This window comes from Bacillus rossius, chromosome 1, assembly GCF_032445375.1.
Source record: "Bacillus rossius redtenbacheri isolate Brsri chromosome 1, Brsri_v3, whole genome shotgun sequence".
In the NCBI taxonomy this organism is placed as follows: Eukaryota; Metazoa; Arthropoda; class Insecta; order Phasmatodea; family Bacillidae; genus Bacillus; species Bacillus rossius.
In genome coordinates this window covers 159121637-159143809 of record NC_086330.1, presented here as the reverse complement: position 1 = coordinate 159143809, position 22173 = coordinate 159121637, and the positions used below count along the sequence as shown (strand labels likewise).

The window sequence follows — 22173 nt, the reverse complement described above, 5'->3', positions numbered from 1 at the left end:
AGTAATTTTTATATATTTTTAATGTTTATCTGTAATTTACTCAACTTTCGCCGGGGCACGGAGTCGTAGAATACAGTAACGGTAATTGTGTTGGCGCGAAGGGCGCCATGTTGCCACCTGCGAGCGATGAGCTCAGCCCAGTCCATCTTCATCACTGACCGAGAGCAGACGCGCCAGCACCCCGGGGACCTCAACCTTTGTTCATCACTGACCAAGTAATTTCTGTATCGTTAATTCTTTTTAAATCGCTTTCGTTCGTCATCCTCGGGGCAGCTCTCGGTCAGCGGGCTGTTTAATTAATTAATTGTCTCAGTCGAGTTTTTTTTCATCACCGTGTAATAAGTATACTTTGCAGCATGGCCACGTGTGTGGACCATGCCCTCACCTAAACCGATTCGTGCCTCAGGCTTTTTAACCGTGTAATGTGTAACGTGTAACGGGCGTGTAGAGAGACGTGTTAGTGAAATTAAATCTGGAGAATAAATATAAAGTGAGTACTTATTTAATCACGTGGTGAGTGAGTCTAGGAGTGTGGCGTGCCCGACGCCTAGAGCGGGCCAGGTCTGGGTAGCTAGGATAGAAAGGGCTGGTAACTCGTCCCCACTTGGGCTACGTCACGCCCTGAGTGAGAGACTCCGCCGGGTCCACGTGCCCTTCCACGTGGTGGCGCCCATAGTTAACATCTCGAAATCACCGGCAATGCGCGATCAGCCCTCAAATGGCGCCCAAGAGCGTGGGGCGAGTTACATCTTCCGCGAAAACCAGACCTGTACGAGCGTGTGAGATAGGCGGTTGTTACGCGGAGCGCGCGGAACTAAAGTTCGCGCCGGAACTATTGTTCGCGCGGAGCGCATAGCGGGACTCTGGCGCGCCGGCCACGTGATCAGCCAAGCGCACGCTTCCAGGAATCCGCGCACAAACAACGGACTCCGAGCGCAGTAAGTAACACAGTGCTGATGTGTTCGTGAGGACTGTTCGCGTGTAGAGTACCACGTGCGTAGACATGTATCCGTATCCGGACGAGTGTATCGGGTGTTACTTTCCCTGCCCGAGTTGGGACTTGTATGGCAGGACCGCCGCCGGATATGAGTGTGGCTACTGTACGGAGTACCGCATACACGGCGTGACGAAGTGTGGAGCGAGGTCGTGTCCCGGAGGTAGTAGCGAGGGCTACCGCTGCCAGGAATGTGCCGGCCTGTGGCATCGTGGCTGTATCGGCGAGCGTGAATGGACCATACTGCGCAAGTTTTTTACCTTCACGTGCGCACGATGCACTGCCGACCTAGCCACCCAGGCGCAGTACGAGGCAGAGACGCCGAAAAAGACGCCGCTCACGTCGACGCCAACGCCGCTCACGCCGACGACGCCAACCACACCGAAAAAGACGCCGCTCACGCCGACGCCAACCACGCCGAAAAAGACGCCACTCACGCCGACGCCAACCACGCCGGAAAAGACGCCACTCACGCCGACGCCAACCACGCCGAAAAAGACGCCGCTCACTCCGACGCCGACGACGCCTCTCACGCCGAAGCCAACCACGCCGAAAACGCCGACACAGCACGTGCCAGGGACGCCGCCCGTTGCCGGAACGTCACCGCAGCACCAAGCCGACTCCTCACGCACGACGCCGACACCAGCACCACGAAGGTACGTCCTGACGCCACCCGCACCGTCACGTGTTACGCTACCGACGCCTACCGCCCTGACAAAGACGCCAGTCGTCCCGACGCCGACGCCCGCCGTGCCGACGCTCATCGACTTGACGTCTCCCGACACAAGTCCGATCCCGCCGCCGCCTGCCACACTGCGTTTCGTCGACCCGACGCCACTTATCCCGACGCCGACGCTCGCCGTCCCGACGCCGACAATTCCGCTTCCGCCACCTCCTGTCCTGGAGCCGCCAACCTCGGCACCTCTCGTCGACCTGACGTCTCCCGACGCTGGTCCTAACGCATCATCGCCAGCAAGACCTCGTTTCGCCGACCTGACGCCACTCATCCCGACTATGATGACGCCTGACTCGCCGAAGCCAACCGAGCGACGCCCGACAACGACCGTCCCGCCGCAGTCTGATACGCCGTCCAGCACCCGCCTCGTGTCGGAGACACCTCCCGACGCCGGAATGACCTCGCCACCGCACCGAACCGCCGTCCCGACGCCACCAAGGTCATTTCCGGCGAAACCCGCATCGTCTCCGCCACACGACTCGCCACGGACGCCACCAGACTCGACGCCGACGCTTCGTGTCACCTTGTCGCCACCACCTGGCTTCGACGTCATCCGGCCGTCGTCACCGCTACCAGAGTGCGCAGTCGCAAACAGGACGCTTTGCGACACGATGTCCAGGGCCATGACGCCGAGACGCCTGAGCGCCGCCCCGCCGCCTGGATTTGCTCCTCTGTGCCCGCCTGGCTTCGAGGCACAGACGGATGAACCGGACCGAAAGAGACGGACGCGCGCGACGCCGACGCTGACGCCGCCTACATGCCCACCTGACACGACGCCAGAATCGACCGAGGCGCCACGACGCCCGATTCCGACGCCGATCGCCGCAGTACCGGAACACCGGTCAAGTGCCCTGCCGCACGAGACGCCACCCAAATGTCGCAAGTTGGCAACATTGGGACGCCGCACCGTGAAGAGTCGCCTGAGCTCCCTACATCCGCCTGTCGCGATGCAGGTCGACGCCACGACGCCGGGACGCCCGACCGTCCCACCACCGAACGTGACCACCACCCGGACTTCGACACCTGTCACCCGTCTGTCACGACGGGCCGCGAAGCGCCCGCCTGTCGGCGAGGCGGAGCCGGGCCGTGCCGAGCGCCGCCCGCGCTTGCTGCCCGCCTGCCACGAGCCGCCTGACCTTGGCCGCCGCCGCCCCTGCCGGCCGGCGCCCTGGCCACCGCCACGCTATCACACGCAGCAGCCGCCGCAGCCGCAGCTGACGCAGATTTGGGGCTCGGGACAACTGGTGGGTCACCACCCACAAGGTTAGTCAGCCAGCGCCCATTCTGTCCGTGTGTATCGTCCTCCATAGTGTAAATATTGCTCAACTGTCATTTTGTAAACATTGCTCGCCGCCATCATGTAAACATTGCTCGCCCTTCCATCGTGTAAACATTGCTTGTCCGTCCGTCATGTCAACATTGCCACCTGCCCGCACAAACATAAACATCAACATTGCCACGTGGGAGTGCGCGACGTAAACACCACAGGCAACGCCCCCCAACCATCTGTCAAACGGCGCTGTCATATCGGCCTACTTTCGGAGGGGGCAATTGACGTCGTCCGGGTCTGCGGCCCCTTTGAGCCCGATATGACACCGCCCAACCACCGTTTCAGTTCAAACCTCCCGCTCGTGCGTGCGTGTGTGCGTGTGTGTCTAGCCCGGCAAGAGGGCGCTTAGCTGCAGTGCGCCGCACCCCTAATTTGCTACGTTTTAATATTATTTGTAAACCCTTTTTGTTTTCATTCGTCTTTACCCCAGTGTTGTGCAATTTACTTGTGTTTTCTGTAATTTAAATAGGTTACCTTAAATAACTATAGACGTTGCCCGGGCGGACCCGAACAGGCACGGACTTGGACGAGGATAGGAATGCTTTTATATGAATTATCATTAAATAAGTAAATAGTAACAAACTTTCCATTGTCAGTAATTTTTATATATTTTTAATGTTTATCTGTAATTTACTCAACTTTCGCCGGGGCACGGAGTCGTAGAATACAGTAACGGTAATTGTGTTGGCGCGAAGGGCGCCATGTTGCCACCTGCGAGCGATGAGCTCAGCCCAGTCCATCTTCATCACTGACCGAGAGCAGACGCGCCAGCACCCCGGGGACCTCAACCTTTGTTCATCACTGACCAAGTAATTTCTGTATCGTTAATTCTTTTTAAATCGCTTTCGTTCGTCATCCTCGGGGCAGCTCTCGGTCAGCGGGCTGTTTAATTAATTAATTGTCTCAGTCGAGTTTTTTTTCATCACCGTGTAATAAGTATACTTTGCAGCATGGCCACGTGTGTGGACCATGCCCTCACCTAAACCGATTCGTGCCTCAGGCTTTTTAACCGTGTAATGTGTAACGTGTAACGGGCGTGTAGAGAGACGTGTTAGTGAAATTAAATCTGGAGAATAAATATAAAGTGAGTACTTATTTAATCACGTGGTGAGTGAGTCTAGGAGTGTGGCGTGCCCGACGCCTAGAGCGGGCCAGGTCTGGGTAGCTAGGATAGAAAGGGCTGGTAACTCGTCCCCACTTGGGCTACGTCACGCCCTGAGTGAGAGACTCCGCCGGGTCCACGTGCCCTTCCACGTGGTGGCGCCCATAGTTAACATCTCGAAATCACCGGCAATGCGCGATCAGCCCGCAATATAACAAACAATATTAAAATATTTTTTGTTATTCTAAACACTTGCAGATGCCAAACCAAGTGACAGTGTTTGATATGTTACAGGAAACCCTTAATGAACGCAAAGTGACATTCATGTTCACATTTTGTAGACAGCGACAACATTACAGATTCCAAAAGTGGTTAATTTGCTGAGCACTAAATTTTTTACCACTTCTACTGGTTAACAGTGTCAAAATATAATCTTATTTACATGTCAGTTAACTCTTGGTTGTCATTTTTATTACTTTGGAACAGTTATAGTATAAACTAAGATAAAAATTTGGGTTTACATTAAATTATACAAGAAAGCGTTCAAAAAGTTATTTGTTTATTGATAGCAAATGGTTAGCGAACAAGCTAATTTACCTTGAGATAGTTGATAACCACAATATTGGGGACAAAATTCAGCATGTTCTGTTCCCCACAACCCGATGGCATTTTCAGCAAGCTGTCGAGATGCAGGATGCTTGGTCCCAAAATATCACCTTAAAACAGAGTTTGCAACTAATTAGTTAAATACAAAATTCTCGCCGTAATTGGCTAACTTAACATGAGATCAGATTATTATTCTGTAAAGTAGTGCAACTCAGCCTTACCGACAGCAGAGACTTCCACAATTTCAGAACCAGTCACAATGTTCTCGGGAATATCCAATGTAACATTTGTCTTGAGTTTGTGCTTCTCTCGCAGGTCAACGAATATTGCCTTGTTGTGGTACTGCTTCTCGCCTTCAGCCTGCAACATCAATTATACACACACTAAATACATACTAGGTTACACTGATCCAATTACCAGTACCTGCAAAGTACAAAATATTCTAAAATTAAAAAATTAATTTAACATAGGTATTTCATTATTTCTAATTCTTTTTGTTGGAAAGTTTTAGGAGTAATGTGTACCCTTAAATAAAACTTTTTTTTCTTTAGTAAATGTTGCATTATATTTATATTTTACAGTTTTCAACATATCTATACTAGTGTTTCATTATTGCAGGCAACCTTTAAAAAAAAGGAAATATCTAGCATGTGGTTTTCATAGGTGTGTGTTATTAATAAAGAAAAAAGTAGAAGCCTAATTCATCCTTAATATGTACAATATAAGACATGAATTTTTGCCTATGTTGCAAGACAACCATTATGCAAATAATTGACAAACTGCATTAAATAAGCATACTTTGACGAGAAGTTGTCGTTCCACAGCATCAGCTGCGAGGATACTTTTTGCTGTGACCTTGATGGTAATGTAGCCCAGTTTTCTTGGTGTGATCATGAAAGACACTGAAGATCCACTGTTGGCTTTCACTGATACCTGTTTTGTCCTATAGAGTTCCAGTTCTGCACAAAAATAGATACATTTTAATACAAGATCTCAGCGCACTCTAAAAATAGCTAAGTGTAACTTTGTATCCATTTATTAGTGTCTTATATGAGTAGTTGCTAGTTGTTACATATCATTTCAAAATACATCTTGCACAAATGGCATGATAAATGTGCAGTCTGTAAGGCAACTGCCATGCAAATTTTTTTCTTGAATTCAAGCCATGAAAGAACATGCTGTAGTAGTTTAGAAGCTGCTTTGTACTCTGGTGATTATGAACAGAAAACAAGTACCTACATAATGAACTACTAATTAGGACTCCAGAGCAATTCATGGACCTGCAATATCTGATGAAATAATATTTGTTTGCTTATATCAGTCAAATTACTAATACTGAGCAGCCTTGCAGTTACATAAACATACTAACTCCTCTTATGTTTACTGTACAGGTAGTTTTCATAACCAGTTTTGGAAAGTGAAATATATACCAAGTTAATTTTATGAATAGTGTTATGGATTTTTCAACTGCTTAGCAAGAAAATCTTTACAACTACTTACTTGGTGTGTCTGTTACATCATTTGATATTTCTGCAAATTCAAAATTCTCCAGGCCTTGGTTCTCCAACGTGACATCAGCTGTTACATCTTTGTCCATGTAGTTGAAGACTATTATTGGTATAGCCACTATCTCGCCTCGCAACACAGAATATGGAAGATCCAGGGACACGAAGAATGGGCGGAAGATGCGAAGCTGTGAAGCAGTGAAAATGCAATCCGTTAAAATCTCAACCACAATTTATGATGAAAATAAAATTTTTGCTTAAGATTGTTCAAATAGAACAGTAATAACATTTAAATTAATTTGAATTAGTTTTATGTTCACCTTCTTTGGTGCACGTGACAGGCCAAGTCCATATATCGGATCCACCGAAAAACCTGTTATGACCCAAGAGGTGATCGTATCAGGAGCTTTTTTACTCAAGCTGGCACGACCCTCGTACCTGGATAACATAAATCATCCTGCACAGAGGTCTTGCGTTTAGAGATAAATTAAAATTATAAATAATTTTGGAAGCACTAACATACAGCAAACATATAAGTTTCCATTTTCTAGTATCTATTAGTGATGAGATAGACGAACATGTCGTTTTCACATTGATCAGAACATGTTTCTCCACTTGTTGGCTATAATTAAATGATTCGTAAACAGAAAAATACTACTCTGTCGTCATTCAAGAGCACCCTTGGCAATAACCAAGCAAACAGATAACCCACACATATTGCATTGATTTTAATCGAGAACTGAGATGCATTTAGTACATACTACCAGGTTTGATCATTGTAATTTGCTACACATGAAATTGAATTAATGCAACAAAAAATGATGCATAAGCCACAAGTTTAAAGCACTGCTTAGTAATAAACATTTACACAAAATCCTAGCAAAGATATAAATAAAATTTTAAAAGGTTTGTGGTTGTGCAAAATTCTGTACATTACTTAAACATGAAAGAAAAAGAATAAACTTTCTGATAATGAAATATATACTGTGTGTTATGTTACATCTTAGTATTTAAGAGATTTACATTCACACCACTATTAATTTCAGGCACTTCTTTTTAACATAAGCAATTCTCTCTTTATGATAGCTCATTCACATATGAGCTTCATAACTCTAACTTAAAATTTTCCTCCACTATATCTATACTTATTGCAACCTCTTATAAAAAAAAAGTGCTGCCAACACTTTTTAAGTAAATATATTGTTTATTGAATATATTTCAATTTTCAATATAACATGGGTCCAATTTTTCAATCTACATAATAAAGAAGAGAAATTGTTTGTCTTGTCTTTCACATAGCGCAAAGATGGAGAGACATAGACCCGTGAAATTTGGTACACAAGATTCTTTAGGGAGTGTGCGTTTGCACTTCTAAGCTTTTATTTTTCCCAGGTACTTTATGCGAGTCTTTAAGTAATGACACAATGTCAAGACACTGCTGGTTCATTATCACTATGTTTTTCCAACTGTAAAATATTATATGCTGTATATTTAATTTAAACCGCATATTTCTTTCTCTACAGCAGTCATGTGTGGCCATTAACACTGAAATTTACATTTAGGTTTGGAATAAAACAATCTGCATTTTAATACGTACATTTTCTCTGTGGAATTTTTGTGTAACTTATTAGTGCAATCTTTTGGATTTAAAAAAATCAAATTTGAAATATAAAAATGCTAAGTAGTTTTAAAACCTCACATTGTTAAATCCAAAATATCAAATTTTAATTTATAATTATTCCCTTTACTCCAAAAGTATATATATATATTATATATATATATATATTTTGTATTATAAGATGGTTTTTAAAACTAAGATAAAGTTTTGTGTTGGTTCGGGGTGCGGAAGGGGCGGGACCCATGAAACGAGGCAGGAGCGGGCTGGAGTAGCACGGCAATAGCGTACCCACAAGGAGGAGCAGATGATACAGGTGCGGGTGGATGTAAGTAGCGTGGCACTCACTCACTGACTGGTCACAGTACATTAAATAAAAAAATGTTTTTAATATCTAACCTCGATACATAGTCACTGTAACAGCCCAATGGATATCTCACCCCATTTTTGCATAATTGAGCAATGTTCTATATGTAGCCTTCTGTAGCAAAGTATGGGTACATTAGATAGTTTTGAAAATAAATACAAAACCTGAACTGAAAACCAACTGTCAGCACAGAACAAATTTTAGATGCATATTACTAAAACATATTCAACTCCTGTACTCAAAAATTTCCTTTAGCAGTATTATTAGTCATTTTATAACTTTATCTATTATACAATTGTGTCCCACTCCTGATACGTACATGCATGCACATGTTTATTTCAAAAATGTGTAGTGAAGCATAATAAAAAAAACACCAAAGTTATGTATGATAGCTTTTATGAGTGCATATGGTGAAAATTGACTTATTTATGATATGTAAATACTGTACATGGTTTTGGAAATTAGTAGTTCCTCCAGTGTTATAAGTGTGTCATTGCATTAGAACCAGGTACTTTCACATTCCCTACATTTTATACCAATTTTCTGTGGTTCTAAATAAAGTCTATTCAGTAAATAATTTTTTTTTATACCTTTATCCATTTTACATAATATTTTCTTGGCCCCCTAAAAAGTGTAACAAAGAGGTATCCCAGAAAACATGCAAACCAGTCTAAGAAATTCTGTTTTGACACATACGTAGACTAAAATTACACTTAAGGGGTAAGACCACTCCATACAGGATTTTATATTTTTATTTGAAATTTAATATTAAGAGTTATGTTTAAAAATTTAGTTCCATCAGGGCATAAATAATAGTGTGTCTGACCTAATACTCAACAAAGTACGCTGAAATCAATTTTGTTGCAGTTGTAACAGTTATAAAAATCCATGAATGAATTATTTTCACATATTTCTCACACGTAGTTTCTACACCAGTACCAGAGTATTCTATAGTCAATGAAAAGTTTTGATTTTTAATATTTTATCTGCTATATGATTTCTAAAAGTATGCAGAATACCCATGATGGAGGGTCTCTCTCCACCTTAAAGAAAAGAAGAACATAGCGAAGAAAGCAGACAGAGACAGAAGACAGTGCGAGGCGTACCCTACAGTGACGTTGGCGAACAGCCAGGTGGGAGCCAAGTCATGCAGGAGGTGGACGCGGGGCCAGTCCCACACGGGGGCGGGGAAGCGGGAGAAGGCATAGGGGCCCGCCAGCGGGGGCCTGGTCGCGTGTTCAGTGACCACGGCGGGGCCCAGGTCCGGCTTGACGGTGTGCAGCCCCGGCGCGGGGATGGGGCGGTTCGCGGGGCGGTTCTGGGCGAGGCCCCGCCCCGTCGCTCGGCCTGCAAGCAGCACCACGCACACTCCCCCTGAGGGACTCTGCATCTGCCACGACTGTCTACTACAGCTGCAGTGTCCATACCGCCAGAGATCTACTGGAAAAAAGGTCTTGTGTTTTTAGCGTAGAGGCTGGCTGGGAATTCGCCTTCATCACTGCAATATGGCCGCAAGTGATTATTCCTAAATAGAGCTACTATGACTATTTTCTTTTAGCACCCTCTTCACAGCAAGGTTGTTACAGATGGTAACACACAACGAAACAATGAATTGAACATGAACTATAGTGAAGAAGCTGAAGTGATTTCAGAGAAACCATGGAAAACCGAAAAGAGACTGGCCAGACTGGGATTCCAACCCGGCCCTATGGCATGTGAGTCCGGTGCAATGCCACCTCGCTTACGTGATGCTGTATGTTTGCCCCTTAAGACCTTTGCCCCTTAATGAGCTTGGGATTGAAACCATGACTCTCGCCGCAATAGTGTGGTTCCTCAGCAATCACTGCCACCGAGGACCTTCAAGTGAATCACAAGAAATAAGCCAACTATTGTACCGGAGTGATGCATTGGTAATGTTTATAGTGATAGAGTGAAGGTCACTGCATAGTTCCACGGTAGCATACAGGAGCATGTCTGCACAATTACATACACATGGCACCCTGTATCAGCTGCAGAAAAAACACATAATCCACACCAAAACAATAATAGTCACATCTATAGATATGAGTGATCCCATGTGTGAGAAGACAGTTCATTAACAAACTTATACAACTATTCCACCTAGGAAGAATACATATGATGATTCAATGAATGTCAGTTTTTAAAATCCCACATGCAACCACACACATTACAAAAGCAGAGTAAAGAAGTTCATCTATGCACAGTAATGGTTATATGTAAGCAGTCAGAGTGTGAGAGAGAGTAAAATAGTGTAGAATTATAAAAGAAAAAAGATACACTTAGCACTTCACCCATTACAACATGCTACACAATGCATTTGTCATATAAATTTGAATGAACACACATATATACAAAAAAAAACTATCATTCCATGTGAAGAATGTGCATTTATTCCACTACATTTTGTGTCCTTGGCTCTTTTTAACCATCACTAAATATTTACATTTTGAACGTAGTTAATATACTTGTATTTATGTGAATTAGGTTGATTTTTATTTGCCACAGAAATAGCACTATACCAACCATTAGAATATCAGTGGAAGCGGGTGAAGCTGAAGTAGTGAAAAGGGGGAGGGGGGGGGGAAAATAAAACAGGAGCAAGGAGCTGTAGCTAGAGAAAAATATTGTAACTAATCCTCTGATACTATTATTCAATTATTTATTTTGTAATAAAGTATGTTTTCCCTATTGCTGTATATTATTGTATGGCACTGTGAAACCTCCTCCTGGAAGAGGTGACATTCCTGAAAATGCCCCCTTCTAACAAATTCTAAAAAAAAAAATTCCCCCCCCCCTTCCTTTTTATTCAATTTTTGAGCTGGATATGCCCTTGATACCAACTTTTATTGAATCTTCTGTACAGATATTAAATGTAAATAATTCTTTATGCTCTCGAATTAGTTGCTACCTTACCTAGGGTACTATTGTATTTTTGCAATAAACATTTTGTGCCATCAATTTGTTTAGCAATTCAATTTATAAAAACTAAAAAAAAAATTCCAGTTGTAAACAGTCTCATGAACAACAATTGCCCTGAATGATGCGTACAAGGCAGTACCAAATTTAAACACGTATTAAAATAAAACTCTTGAAGTGAAAATATTATCTATGCCTCCGGAGGAATCAAAAGATATCTTGTTTTTATTAGACTTACAATAAACCACCTATGAGCCTTCACTAGCCCACAAAAATATTCAGTAGCCAATTTAATGTTAAGTTATTAATTTTGTTCTGGTAACATAAGAAAATATAGCAAATATCACAATACTATCTATAGCCTAGTAAGTTTGTAACTAACTAGATGGTAAACTTGAAACAAATCAGGCATAACACTTCGTTTTATTTTCCACACTTCATTTGCACTTTTTAAGTATTACATCTGAACTAGTAAAAATTGTAACTATAAATTAGTATTAGTACAAAAACTAATGCTAAAGACATAACTGAACTTAACACACTGTTTCTTTATAATAGACTTCTCTCTTTAAAATTTATAGAAATGTTTATAACTCAAATAAAACTGACACACAGTGTTAAGTCATGCATCACCTCAGTAGTCATGTATGTACTGTGATTAGTAATTTAAATACAGGTACATATCTAAATTCAAAATTGAATTCATACTAGTGGCAAATATGGTTCTAATGGACAATGGTGCATCCCTTTTTAAAATTATATTTATACATTTAAGCTATCTTTCTTTAAAGTTAAATAGTTTACCAACCATGACTAATTATTTTGACTATACAAAAAATAATTATGTATAGGTATAGCCTTTGAATATATATACTGTATAGAAGTCGCCAGCCCAGGTTAAAAATTCTAATACGGTTTTGAGGTAGTTGGTTAATTCACCGCCGCAATCGCCACCATCTCTAGGGCATTGACTTGTGGTGGTCCCTAGCAGACAAGTGTCCAACTCTTCAGACACCCCTTCCCCCTCCCGCTGAACGACGTTGAGCTGCAGTGAATGATGGTTGAGGGGTGCGGGGAATGACACCGGGCGACAGTGCTGCGCTCTAACGTGTAAATAACAACTAAGACGATACAGGGCGTTACGGCAGCGCACTGCAGCGGTGAAGTTCCCAAGCTGCTCATCATACGCTTCTGAAAAACGTAGAGTAAATCCTATCCACTCGCGACTTCTATACAGTATATATATTCAAAGGTATAGCTTAATTTTAAATGAGAAAATTTAGCCATATTTGTACTGCAGTTATTTTTGTGCTTATAAGGTAAGTAATGTTTTTACACATGTATTTATAAACTAATTCGCTAAACAAGCTAGTTAAGAAGCATTTCCTTGAAGCAACTATCTGCAGGGTCGTTGAGAGAAATATTTTTTTTTTTGGGGGGGGGGGGGGGGGGGGTGTTGAGACCTTGGGACTCAGGCATCTCAGTTAAGTTTAAAAATTTTTTTTGTGTTAGGGGTAAGGAAATTATGAATCTATTGCTAATAGAATTCATTGTAAACCTTTCATGTACCTATTTACAGTTATGGCCATGGTTCATGTGTAGTCTTAAGATTTTTTTTTATTTTTTTTTTGGGTTGGGGTGGGGAGGGGAGGGGTGAAAATTTGTGCATGAAGTAATTGGGAAGGGGTCCGACAAATATTTTTGCCCCTGGGACCTTTTTTTTTCTCTCAACGGCCCTGACTATCTGAAACACACTGTGACGTGAGTGGCGCACAGAAATGTTGAGCAGCTAATGTACCTTCTTTGCTGATGCAAATATCAACAGGCCTCATCTCTTAAACCAATTATGCTGATTCAGATACTCTCTAATATCCCAAAGCTCTATTGGCACCTGGTAGTTGGATACTGACATCTACTCACTCTATTTTGTCACAACTGTGAATATACCTATTGGTATAAAAGCTACTTTCAGGTTTTGCCAATAAATTTATTGAGTTTATTTTCAAAATACAATTTTTTTTCAATCACTCTGAACATGTTGGAAAAATAACTTCATAATGTGCCAGGACACTGCAGACTGCAGTATAATTACAATAAAAATAATGAAATATATGTGTTATAAATGCACCCGTGAATAAAGTTCAGTATTTATGTGAAACAACTTGCTGAGTAAACAACAAAATACATAATTTTAATAAAAAAAAACAACAGTACTAAAGATTCTGCACATAGTAAAACATTCAGTTCCTGACTTTTTATTTGCTCCCTAATTTATAACTAATTAAAAATTAATTTAGACTCAACTAAATCTGCTACCCAATAGCAGTGCTGTCTTCTGCGTATCGTCAAAATAACCTGCTTCCTTATCCTTCCCAAAATTCCTGTTACGTAAATGTGGAACGCTTCACTACCAATACAGCTGTACACATTAATAATTTGGTATATAATTACATTTACTTATAGTTATCACGGAATTAATAGTAGATTAGAACAAGTTACAGTTTCAGCACCTTATGCATAGTAAATGCACCAAAGTTGGCTGCAATGCAAACTGTTGCATTAATCTTATTATTGAATCATTATGAACCACCTTGTTAGATTGTGCCTTACAGTCAAATAAATTTAAATATAGTTAAACAGTAGTGTCTTGAAAATAGTATGACATGCACATTTATCCCAGTTGTTATGTGCTGCTGCTTCAACGCACTTGACATATCAAAAACTAATGTTTGCGACCTCAAGTTTCCTACTCAAAAATGATTGATTTCACATTCTTTAAAACCTACAAACTAATGGTAATTAATTTATTCTGGTCTACCAAACTCCCTATTTGGTAAGGCTCTGAAGATGAGGCCTTTAAAATAGTAAAACATATTTATAATCAATTATATAATCCTCTTGTTTACAATAATTTGTAGTACCATACAGTGCACATTTTCAACACACCATGGCCAATTGGTAAAAAATGTTTAGAAGATCACAAACAAAGTCGCTCTGTACGTCACTGCATGACACAGTGAGTTTGTTGCTCCAAGTTTAGTTACTGTGGTTTAGCGGTGCCCGCCTACCCTGCATCAAGCAAGTCCCAGAGCCAAGTTTCGGGGAAGTTGCGACGCACTTTAACGCCCGTTTCTTCCGAAGGGGAGGCATCAAACCCCACAGCCGCCTCTTCCATCGCAAGATCCATCCCAAAGTTAGACCTGTAGTATACTGCACAAGTAGTGTTTGTTAGCATAGGCAACTGCAAGAACAGCACATCTTACTTAAAATACTAATATGTAAATCTATTACAAATCATATTATTTTTAAAACCTATAAAAGTTCAATATGACCTTAAATTTCTAACAAACATAAAACTAAAAGTAGTTTAACACACCTACAGTCACTATTCTAAACCAGGACTTCTGAAATTACTGTTATTCCAGACTTGTTTGACAATGAACCATATACTGGAGGTACAAGATTGTGGTAAGAGAATTACATACACATCATTATTATCCATTTTATTTATTTTTGTATTAAATATGAGGTGTGATTGGAAAAATGTTTGTACTCTACTTACGATTATGTTGATCAGACAAGAGGAAGAAACCTAACTTTCCACAATATTTTGCATCAGTCTACAAGTGTCTTCCTGTCATCTGACCAAAACTTCTGTTACATTATTTGTAAAGTTAGTCCCAAAATTTATAAAATATTTACTTAGGGAATTAATTTCTGTAAATTCATTTCTCCTCTCGCAACAATAAACTCAGATTTTCACAGTGATATTTTAAAGGAGTTGAGAAACAATTTATAAATTTAAAAAAATGGCAGGAATGTAGGAGCAACCATATTTTGGCTTCCCAGTGAGATACCCTAAGCTTCACTCAAAACAAAGTGTTTGACATCCACAATACTTTCAGGTTCCATTCTGACCTTGTACTCAGTTATTTTGATTCATTTCATAAATTATAGAATGAAGCACTATACCTAAATTAGCATAAACTGTACTGAAATTTTTATTTAAAGTAATTTTAGAAGGTACTCAAAAGCATCCAAGAACTTTAAACACTGTGGTATATTATCACCTCTTTACAGTATTCCTGAAGACTTAGTAGTCTTTCAGCATATTTTCACATTAACAAATCTGGATTTTCCATATTTCTCTGTATATCAAAGCCCAATGAAAGCGACTGGCTGCACTCCAGCTCTTCAAGTAGATGAGAAAGATGTAGGTGAAAGATGAACTATGAAGTTTATTTTATATTTTGTCTTTCGATAAGTATGTAATGCTTTTGGGGTTTTGAGTTGAAAAATAGCACACTTTGTAGCCCAATACATTACACTAAAATTTAAATGGTTCATAATTAATTAGTTATCACACTATGTTACTCTAGACAGATTATATATATTAGTGCTATTCACAAAATAAAATTGACTTTGAAACACTAGTATTATAACTTTGCTCATAAATTAAGTCTTGAGGGGGTTGAGATTTAACTACCAATCCTCACTTCAATGATCATGATCACCACCAACTCATTATGCCAATATGTAATTACCCCTGTATCATGAAACAATTAACTACAATTTTACTTACATTCAAGCAGTCTAGATTTTTAAATACTTACTGAGAGGCGAATCTTCGTAAACTAGTCCATTTGTCAAAATAACTGCTCCAGAATTCTGTAGGAATAAAACAAGCAGAGTCAGCATTAATGAGTAAAGAAGTGAAAGTGTGTTATCTGCCTGTTAGCGTCCTCGCTACTCACGTCAAACACTTCCTTCGCCGTCGAGGATCCGGGCCACCAGAAGTACGATCGCTTCCTGCGCCTCGCAAACGGCATCGGAACGTTGTACGGGTTGTGTCCTCCGGCATCGTAGGACTTCAGTTCCTCCACCACGTCATCCTGGATTGGGAGATCAGGATGCAAGCTGTACGAGCGTAGGACAGAACACGACCCCCCCCCCCCCCCTCTCCTCTGCCACCACAGTGTAGGGTCCTCTCGAGGCGTCTGCTATAGCCCATCCCATGCTTAGATTGCAAAATAAACTACAATAAAGTTATTTTTTTTTTAATTATAATATTTGTTGAATTTTTAAGACCTAAAATTAGTGTCTATTGATAGTATTATCACAGTTTTAGTCATTCTGACAAAAAAAACTATTTGTAGCTTTCTGTTGATATTGATAACAAGGTATTCTATAAAATAATGTGCTATAACCAAAAAAAGGAAAAAAAAAATCTTAAGGCTATGTCTTATAGCAAATATACCTATGGGAAAAGTGTACAAATGGCTTGACTCATAGCTCATTGCAGTATCATTGGAACACACCAATTTTTTTCTGCATAAGTATGACGTCGACCAAGGCTACGCGCTCCCTAAGCCCGATGTGCCTCACGCCGCTGCCGACCCCCTCTCCTCCCACCAACACCCTCTGTTTCAAACCTCCTGCCAACAAGTGGAGTGTTGAGGAGAGTGTCCGGCCGTATTGGACATGATAAAACGAGGGGTCTATTACACATAAATTTTGTTATAAGCCACAAGACAGCTTTGAACTTAAAGACTTTTAACAAACAATAACATTTTGGTAAAAAAAAAAAAAAAGAATTAATATTCTTTTGTAATTTTTCTATATATATTTATATTTAATGTACTTTGTGACTCGCTATTGGTGCTTAGAGGAAAGCGAGCTTAAGAACTTCAGAGATTTTCTATTCTTTTGTAACAGTTAAATAGGTACGCTGTCATTTTATGTGTAATGTTAATTGTTGACATGCCTTATTTTTGTGTTGACAGCCAGAAGGCATATTTAACGTGACAAGTCTAAGAAAGAATAATCACATCAAAAGACAAGTTAAGTGTATCGTATTAACATGTCGCTTGTTCTACTACAATTGTTCATTTTAATAAAATTTGCTACTCTCATAACACAATTTTCTTGTGTCGCTCTAACTAACTCTCTGGTTTCCCCTACTCGGGGGGCAACAATTTATTTGGCTTAACGTGTTTCAGCCATAACATCATAAAAAGCTACAGAAACCAAAGCATATTTTTCTAATTTTTCATGTGTGGAATGAACAAGGAAGCAATGAAAAGGCACAGTTGTATATCTTTAATAAAACATTTTGCTTTGCTATTGATATAATGCACCGAGAAAAAAATTGAATCTAAGAATGAATAAATGGGTTTGTGATAGCTAAAATATCATACATAACCCTATTGGAAATGTCTGTACAAATGTTCATATTTCTAATTAAATTCATTTGAATATTTAAAGGAAAAAGTTTGTTGTTTCCAGCATAGTGATAAATGCGGTCTTAGGTAAACCTTTTAATGACATGGTGGGTGGTGATGAAATGTGAATAATTCCAAGATTTTTATTTTTGAAGTAAAATTTCTTCACAGCCAGTAGGGTATGTCGAGGCAATAACTCATCAAAGTGCATCAAAATGTGCATCACTCAGGAGTAGGGCACTCGATTGCTTATAGGGGAAGGGATTAAAAGTGGGTCACTCATGGCGGTGAGGGAAAGGAGGAATATTGTGCGCCCCACTCCTCACTCTTGGGCCAGCATTCGTAAAGTGACACTAGACAAGACTGCATTTATCACTATGCTGGAAACAACAAACATTTTCCTTTAAATATTCAAATGAATTTAATTAGAAATATGAACATTTGTACAGACATTTCCAATGGGGTTATGTATGATATTTTAGCTAGGTATCATAAACCCATTTATTCATTCTTAGATTCCACTGAAGTTCATTATTCTAATGAATAAAGATATATTTTCAATACTTAATAACATATGATTTAAATATTTGTGTACTTCACGAATTTCCTATCCTTCTAATGTAAACCTTCACTTTTAACAAGCAGGGGTGCCATGCATCCTTGTGTTTATTTTAGAGCAAAAAAAAATGGACAAATGTCTTAATCAAAATATTATTTTATAAATAAAATAAATAGTGGGATGCCATAGTGCAGAAAAAGGCTAAAAATGACATCATTAACTTCACAAACTCACAACTTCAACAGGAATAAAACAACTCATGTTTATTAAAATTTGAAATGTGTCTCATGCCGACACCTTTGGGCATTATTATTTTATTATCATGAAGTTTCCAGTTTGATAACGGGGTAATCAATGATTGTTTGTGCTTTATAAAAAATGAGGATAAAATGCAGTGATGAAAACAAGAATTTTTAATTTAAATTAAGTTCAGTTATTTATCCTCAAGGAATGCAAATTACAGATCATAAATGCAGTCTTTTTTTTTCCTGTATGTGGCATATGTTATGACTTTATAACTATGCACCATACCAATGCTACAATTGAAAAATTATCTTCTTTTTTTTAAATATGAGAAGTCTTTTAGTACTCACCAGTGATGTGTAAACATCTAATCTCAGTAACAAGAAAACTTTCTGTTTTTATATTATTCATGTTGCAAATAAACTTATAATTCAAAACTCTGACACAAAATTTAATGTAGAATTCTTTAAAATAATATTGAGCATGATAAATAAACTGATAAATAAAATAGACACATTTCAAATACGTACAGTACCAAAATTTGTGGATGCAAATCACACACATACTTTCTGTGCCCACCACTAGAATTGGCTGCCTGAATTGTAAACATTGCTTGCTACCATAAAACGCAGATAGCCATTAGCAGCATTAAACAATTAGAATTTTTAAATTAATACGTAAAGACATCTTTGATAAAATGCCTGCTTTGGACCTGATTTTCACAAGAAATTTTATTAAAATACTGTCCTAGTTAAAATTCACTAAACAGTTAATACTATAAAGTTTCCACACACACTAGAAGTTATACTTCTATGGCATTAAAAATATTAACCTGAAACATTCTAAACCCATATTATAACACAAAGTATACATTTGTGTATTTTTTTTGTCTAAATGGCATACCTGACATCTAGATACTCAATTTACAATTTGAAATTAAATTCTTAGTATAAAAAAAGTATGTATACTATTAAATCGTGTATTAAAGATAAAACTAAAAAAAGTTTAATTCGTGGTTATGTTTAAGTTTTACTTAGCATGGCATTTGGTGTTGCACACATAAGCAATAAGAAGAGCTTCAACCTCACAACAGTATCTAATGAAAATTTAACATGCTAATATCTAAATTTTCAATTATATGAAGGAAACAGCTCACATTATACCAAAATTAACAATTGATAGTCTTAAAAATAGTTCTGCTTTTTGAACTGTTTGAATAGGTAACGTTATTTTTGACAATTCACCATATTCAGACTAGTGTTTCAGAGGTATTAAAAAGACTGTCTGACATAATAAACCTTATCATCAGAAACTAAGGCTTTATTAAGCACAAAACATGACTTAGATTGTTACATGAATTAATACATAGATTTGAATAAGAGGTAATATTGAAGGTTAAACAATGTTCATGCAAAGAGGTTGCTAAGAGGTTGCTAAGAGGTTAAAACCAATATCACCACATTCGCCCCCTCTTCATTTAAGGACATAGTCCTTGAGATATTCAGAAGGTCTAGTGGTGCGGGAAGATCTCCGGAGTGGAGGTTGAGGTCTGGGAGGAGATCTGGGTGGAGTCCGAATTGGGTTCACTTGAGGTAGGTCTTGATCATTCATGTTCTTCGCAGGTGAATCTTCTGGAGTGAGGTTCAGCTGGGTGTCTTCAGATGCTTCAGTGTGTTGATTAGGATCATCAGCGAGGTTTGGAAAATTCACGTCTTCTAAGTTAGATTCATTGTTGACAATATCCCCTGCAGGAGTGAGATGCCTGAGGTTGACTGTTGTCTCCTTACCATCTGGAAGTTGAACCAGAGCATAGTCAGGGTTCGCCTCAAGCAGAGTTACTTCTTGCACCAGGGGGTCATATTTACTCTGACGGACGTGATTCTTCATTAGAATTTTCCCTGGTGTAGTAAGCCACGAAGGAAGAGTAACTCCAGAACTGGCCCTTCTCTTATGGTAGAACATACGTTCGTGGGGTGTAGCGTTAGTAGCAGTACAGAGCAGTGTGCGGATGGAGTGCAACGCTTCAGGTAACACCTTCTCCCACTGCGTTATCACGAGTCCCTTCGTTTTCAGCGCCAGCGATACAGTTCTCCATATTATCCCATTGTAACGTTCTACTTGGCCATTTCCACACGGATTGTATGGTGTAGTACGACTAGTAGCAACTCCATTGGAATGTAGGAATGATTGAAGTTCTCTGGATATAAAGGATGTGCCTCTGTCTGTGTGAATGTATGAAGGATATCCGAAGAGTGTAAAGATCTGATTTAGTGCTTGAATGACGGTTGTGGAGGATAGGTCGTTGCAAGGGATGGCAAAAGGGAACCTGGAGTACTCGTCGACTACCGTTAACAGATATTTCCGAGGAGTGTTGGATGGTAATGGTCCCTTAAAATCAACGCTGAGCCGTTCGAAGGGTGCGGTGGCCTTGATGAGGGTGCTCCGCTTGTTGTGAAAGCGAGGTTTGATTTCGGAGCATGTTCTGCAGGAAGACGTGACTCGGCGTATCTCGTCGATGGAGTAGGGAAGGTTCTGATTCTTCACCCAGTGAGCCATCCGGGTGATCCCTGGGTGACACAAAGCCTTGTGGTAGTGGACAAGTCTGTCGAAGGTATGGAGCGAGCCGCAAGTCCTAGAGAGAGCGTCAGCCGCCACGTTCTCCTTCCCCGGTCTGTAGATGATGTCATAGTTGTAAGGAGCAAGTTCTAACCGCCATCTTGTAAATTTTTCGTTCTTGATTTTCCCAGGATGCCGAATGTTAAACATGTAAGAAATAGACTTCTGGTCGGTTATAAGTTGAAACTTTCTTCCTATCAAGTAATGCCTCCACTTCCGAAGGGCTTCAATGATCGCATAAGCTTCCTTCTCGACAGCTGAATGGTGTTGTTCGCTCTTAGTGAGGGTTCTCGAGAAGAAGGCTACTGGTCTCTTGTTTTGAGTCAGAGTGGCGGCGATGGCGACGTCAGAGGCATCTGTTTCGACGCAGAATGGGATGTCTTCCTCTACGTTAACGACGAAGGATTTAACTATGCAGTTCCGTAAATTGTTGAAGTCTTGGATTAGTTCAGGGGCCATAGGAAATACTTTACAGTTCACTAATCTACGTATTTTATCTGAAAATTTTGGAATCCATTTAGAATAATAAGCGAACATCCCTAGTGCTCGTTGCAAGGATGCTTTGTTTCTAGGGATAGGGAAATCAATCAGTGGCTTAAGTCTGTCGGGATCTGGTTTGAGTATATTGTTTTCGATGAGATAACCGAGGAGCTTAAGAGACTTCAAATTGAAATGGGATTTTTCTTGATTAATGGTTAAATTATATTTCTTGCAGACGTCTAAAAATTTTCGTAGATTGGAGTCGTGTTCAGATTGGTCTTTTCCGCTCACCGTCACATCGTCCAAGTAGATGCCAACTCCTTGTAGTCTTTCTTTGGTCTTGATCTCGTCCATCTTCCTCTGGAACGCAGACACTCCATTGGTGACGCCCATTGGTATACGTTTGAATTGCCAGAGTTTTCCTGCTGCCTCGAAGGCGGTGTACGGCCTGTCTTCAACCCTTATTGGTATTTGTTAATATGCGCTCTTGAGATCTATTGTGCTGTGGATATTATATTTAGCTACATCGGAAACTATTTTCTCTATGGAAGGGATTGGGTAAGCGTCTAACATCGTGTATCGGTTTATAGTCTGAGAATAGTCGACGACCATACGTTTTCGATGTGTTCCACTCACGACTAGTACCTGCGCCCTCCAGGGAGAGTTGCTTTCTTCAATGACACCGTCAGAGAGAAGTTTTTCTATGTGGGATTGAATGTATTTTTCGTCTTCGTTTGAGTGTCGTCTGGACTTGATCGCGATAGGTCTACAATTTGGTGTTAAGTGTTCGAAGAGGGTGGCCGTACCGACTTTGGCACATGCTAAGCTACTGATTTGCAGTTCAGGTTTATTACCACCAAAA

The 22173-nt window shown here is 40.3% G+C and overlaps 1 protein-coding gene across 2 annotated transcripts in view; it reads right to left on the bottom strand.

The window, feature by feature from the left end:
• Positions 1 to 22173, bottom strand: part of LOC134546349 (CD109 antigen-like) — a 211467-nt gene that overhangs the window by 37928 nt on the left and 151366 nt on the right. Inside the window, exons 12-19 of one of the 2 annotated variants that reach the window (XM_063389125.1) lie at positions 15947 to 16084; positions 15806 to 15860; positions 14261 to 14402; positions 6594 to 6711; positions 6269 to 6461; positions 5567 to 5727; positions 4990 to 5128; positions 4760 to 4878 (exon numbers count right to left, since the gene is read on the bottom strand). In XM_063389125.1, the coding sequence (XP_063245195.1) occupies positions 4760 to 4878; positions 4990 to 5128; positions 5567 to 5727; positions 6269 to 6461; positions 6594 to 6711; positions 14261 to 14402; positions 15806 to 15860; positions 15947 to 16084 (1065 nt within the window). Of the gene's footprint in view, positions 1 to 4759; positions 4879 to 4989; positions 5129 to 5566; positions 5728 to 6268; positions 6462 to 6593; positions 6712 to 9361; positions 9603 to 14260; positions 14403 to 15805; positions 15861 to 15946; positions 16085 to 22173 lie in introns of both variants that reach the window. The other variant, XM_063389124.1, reaches the window with a different exon arrangement.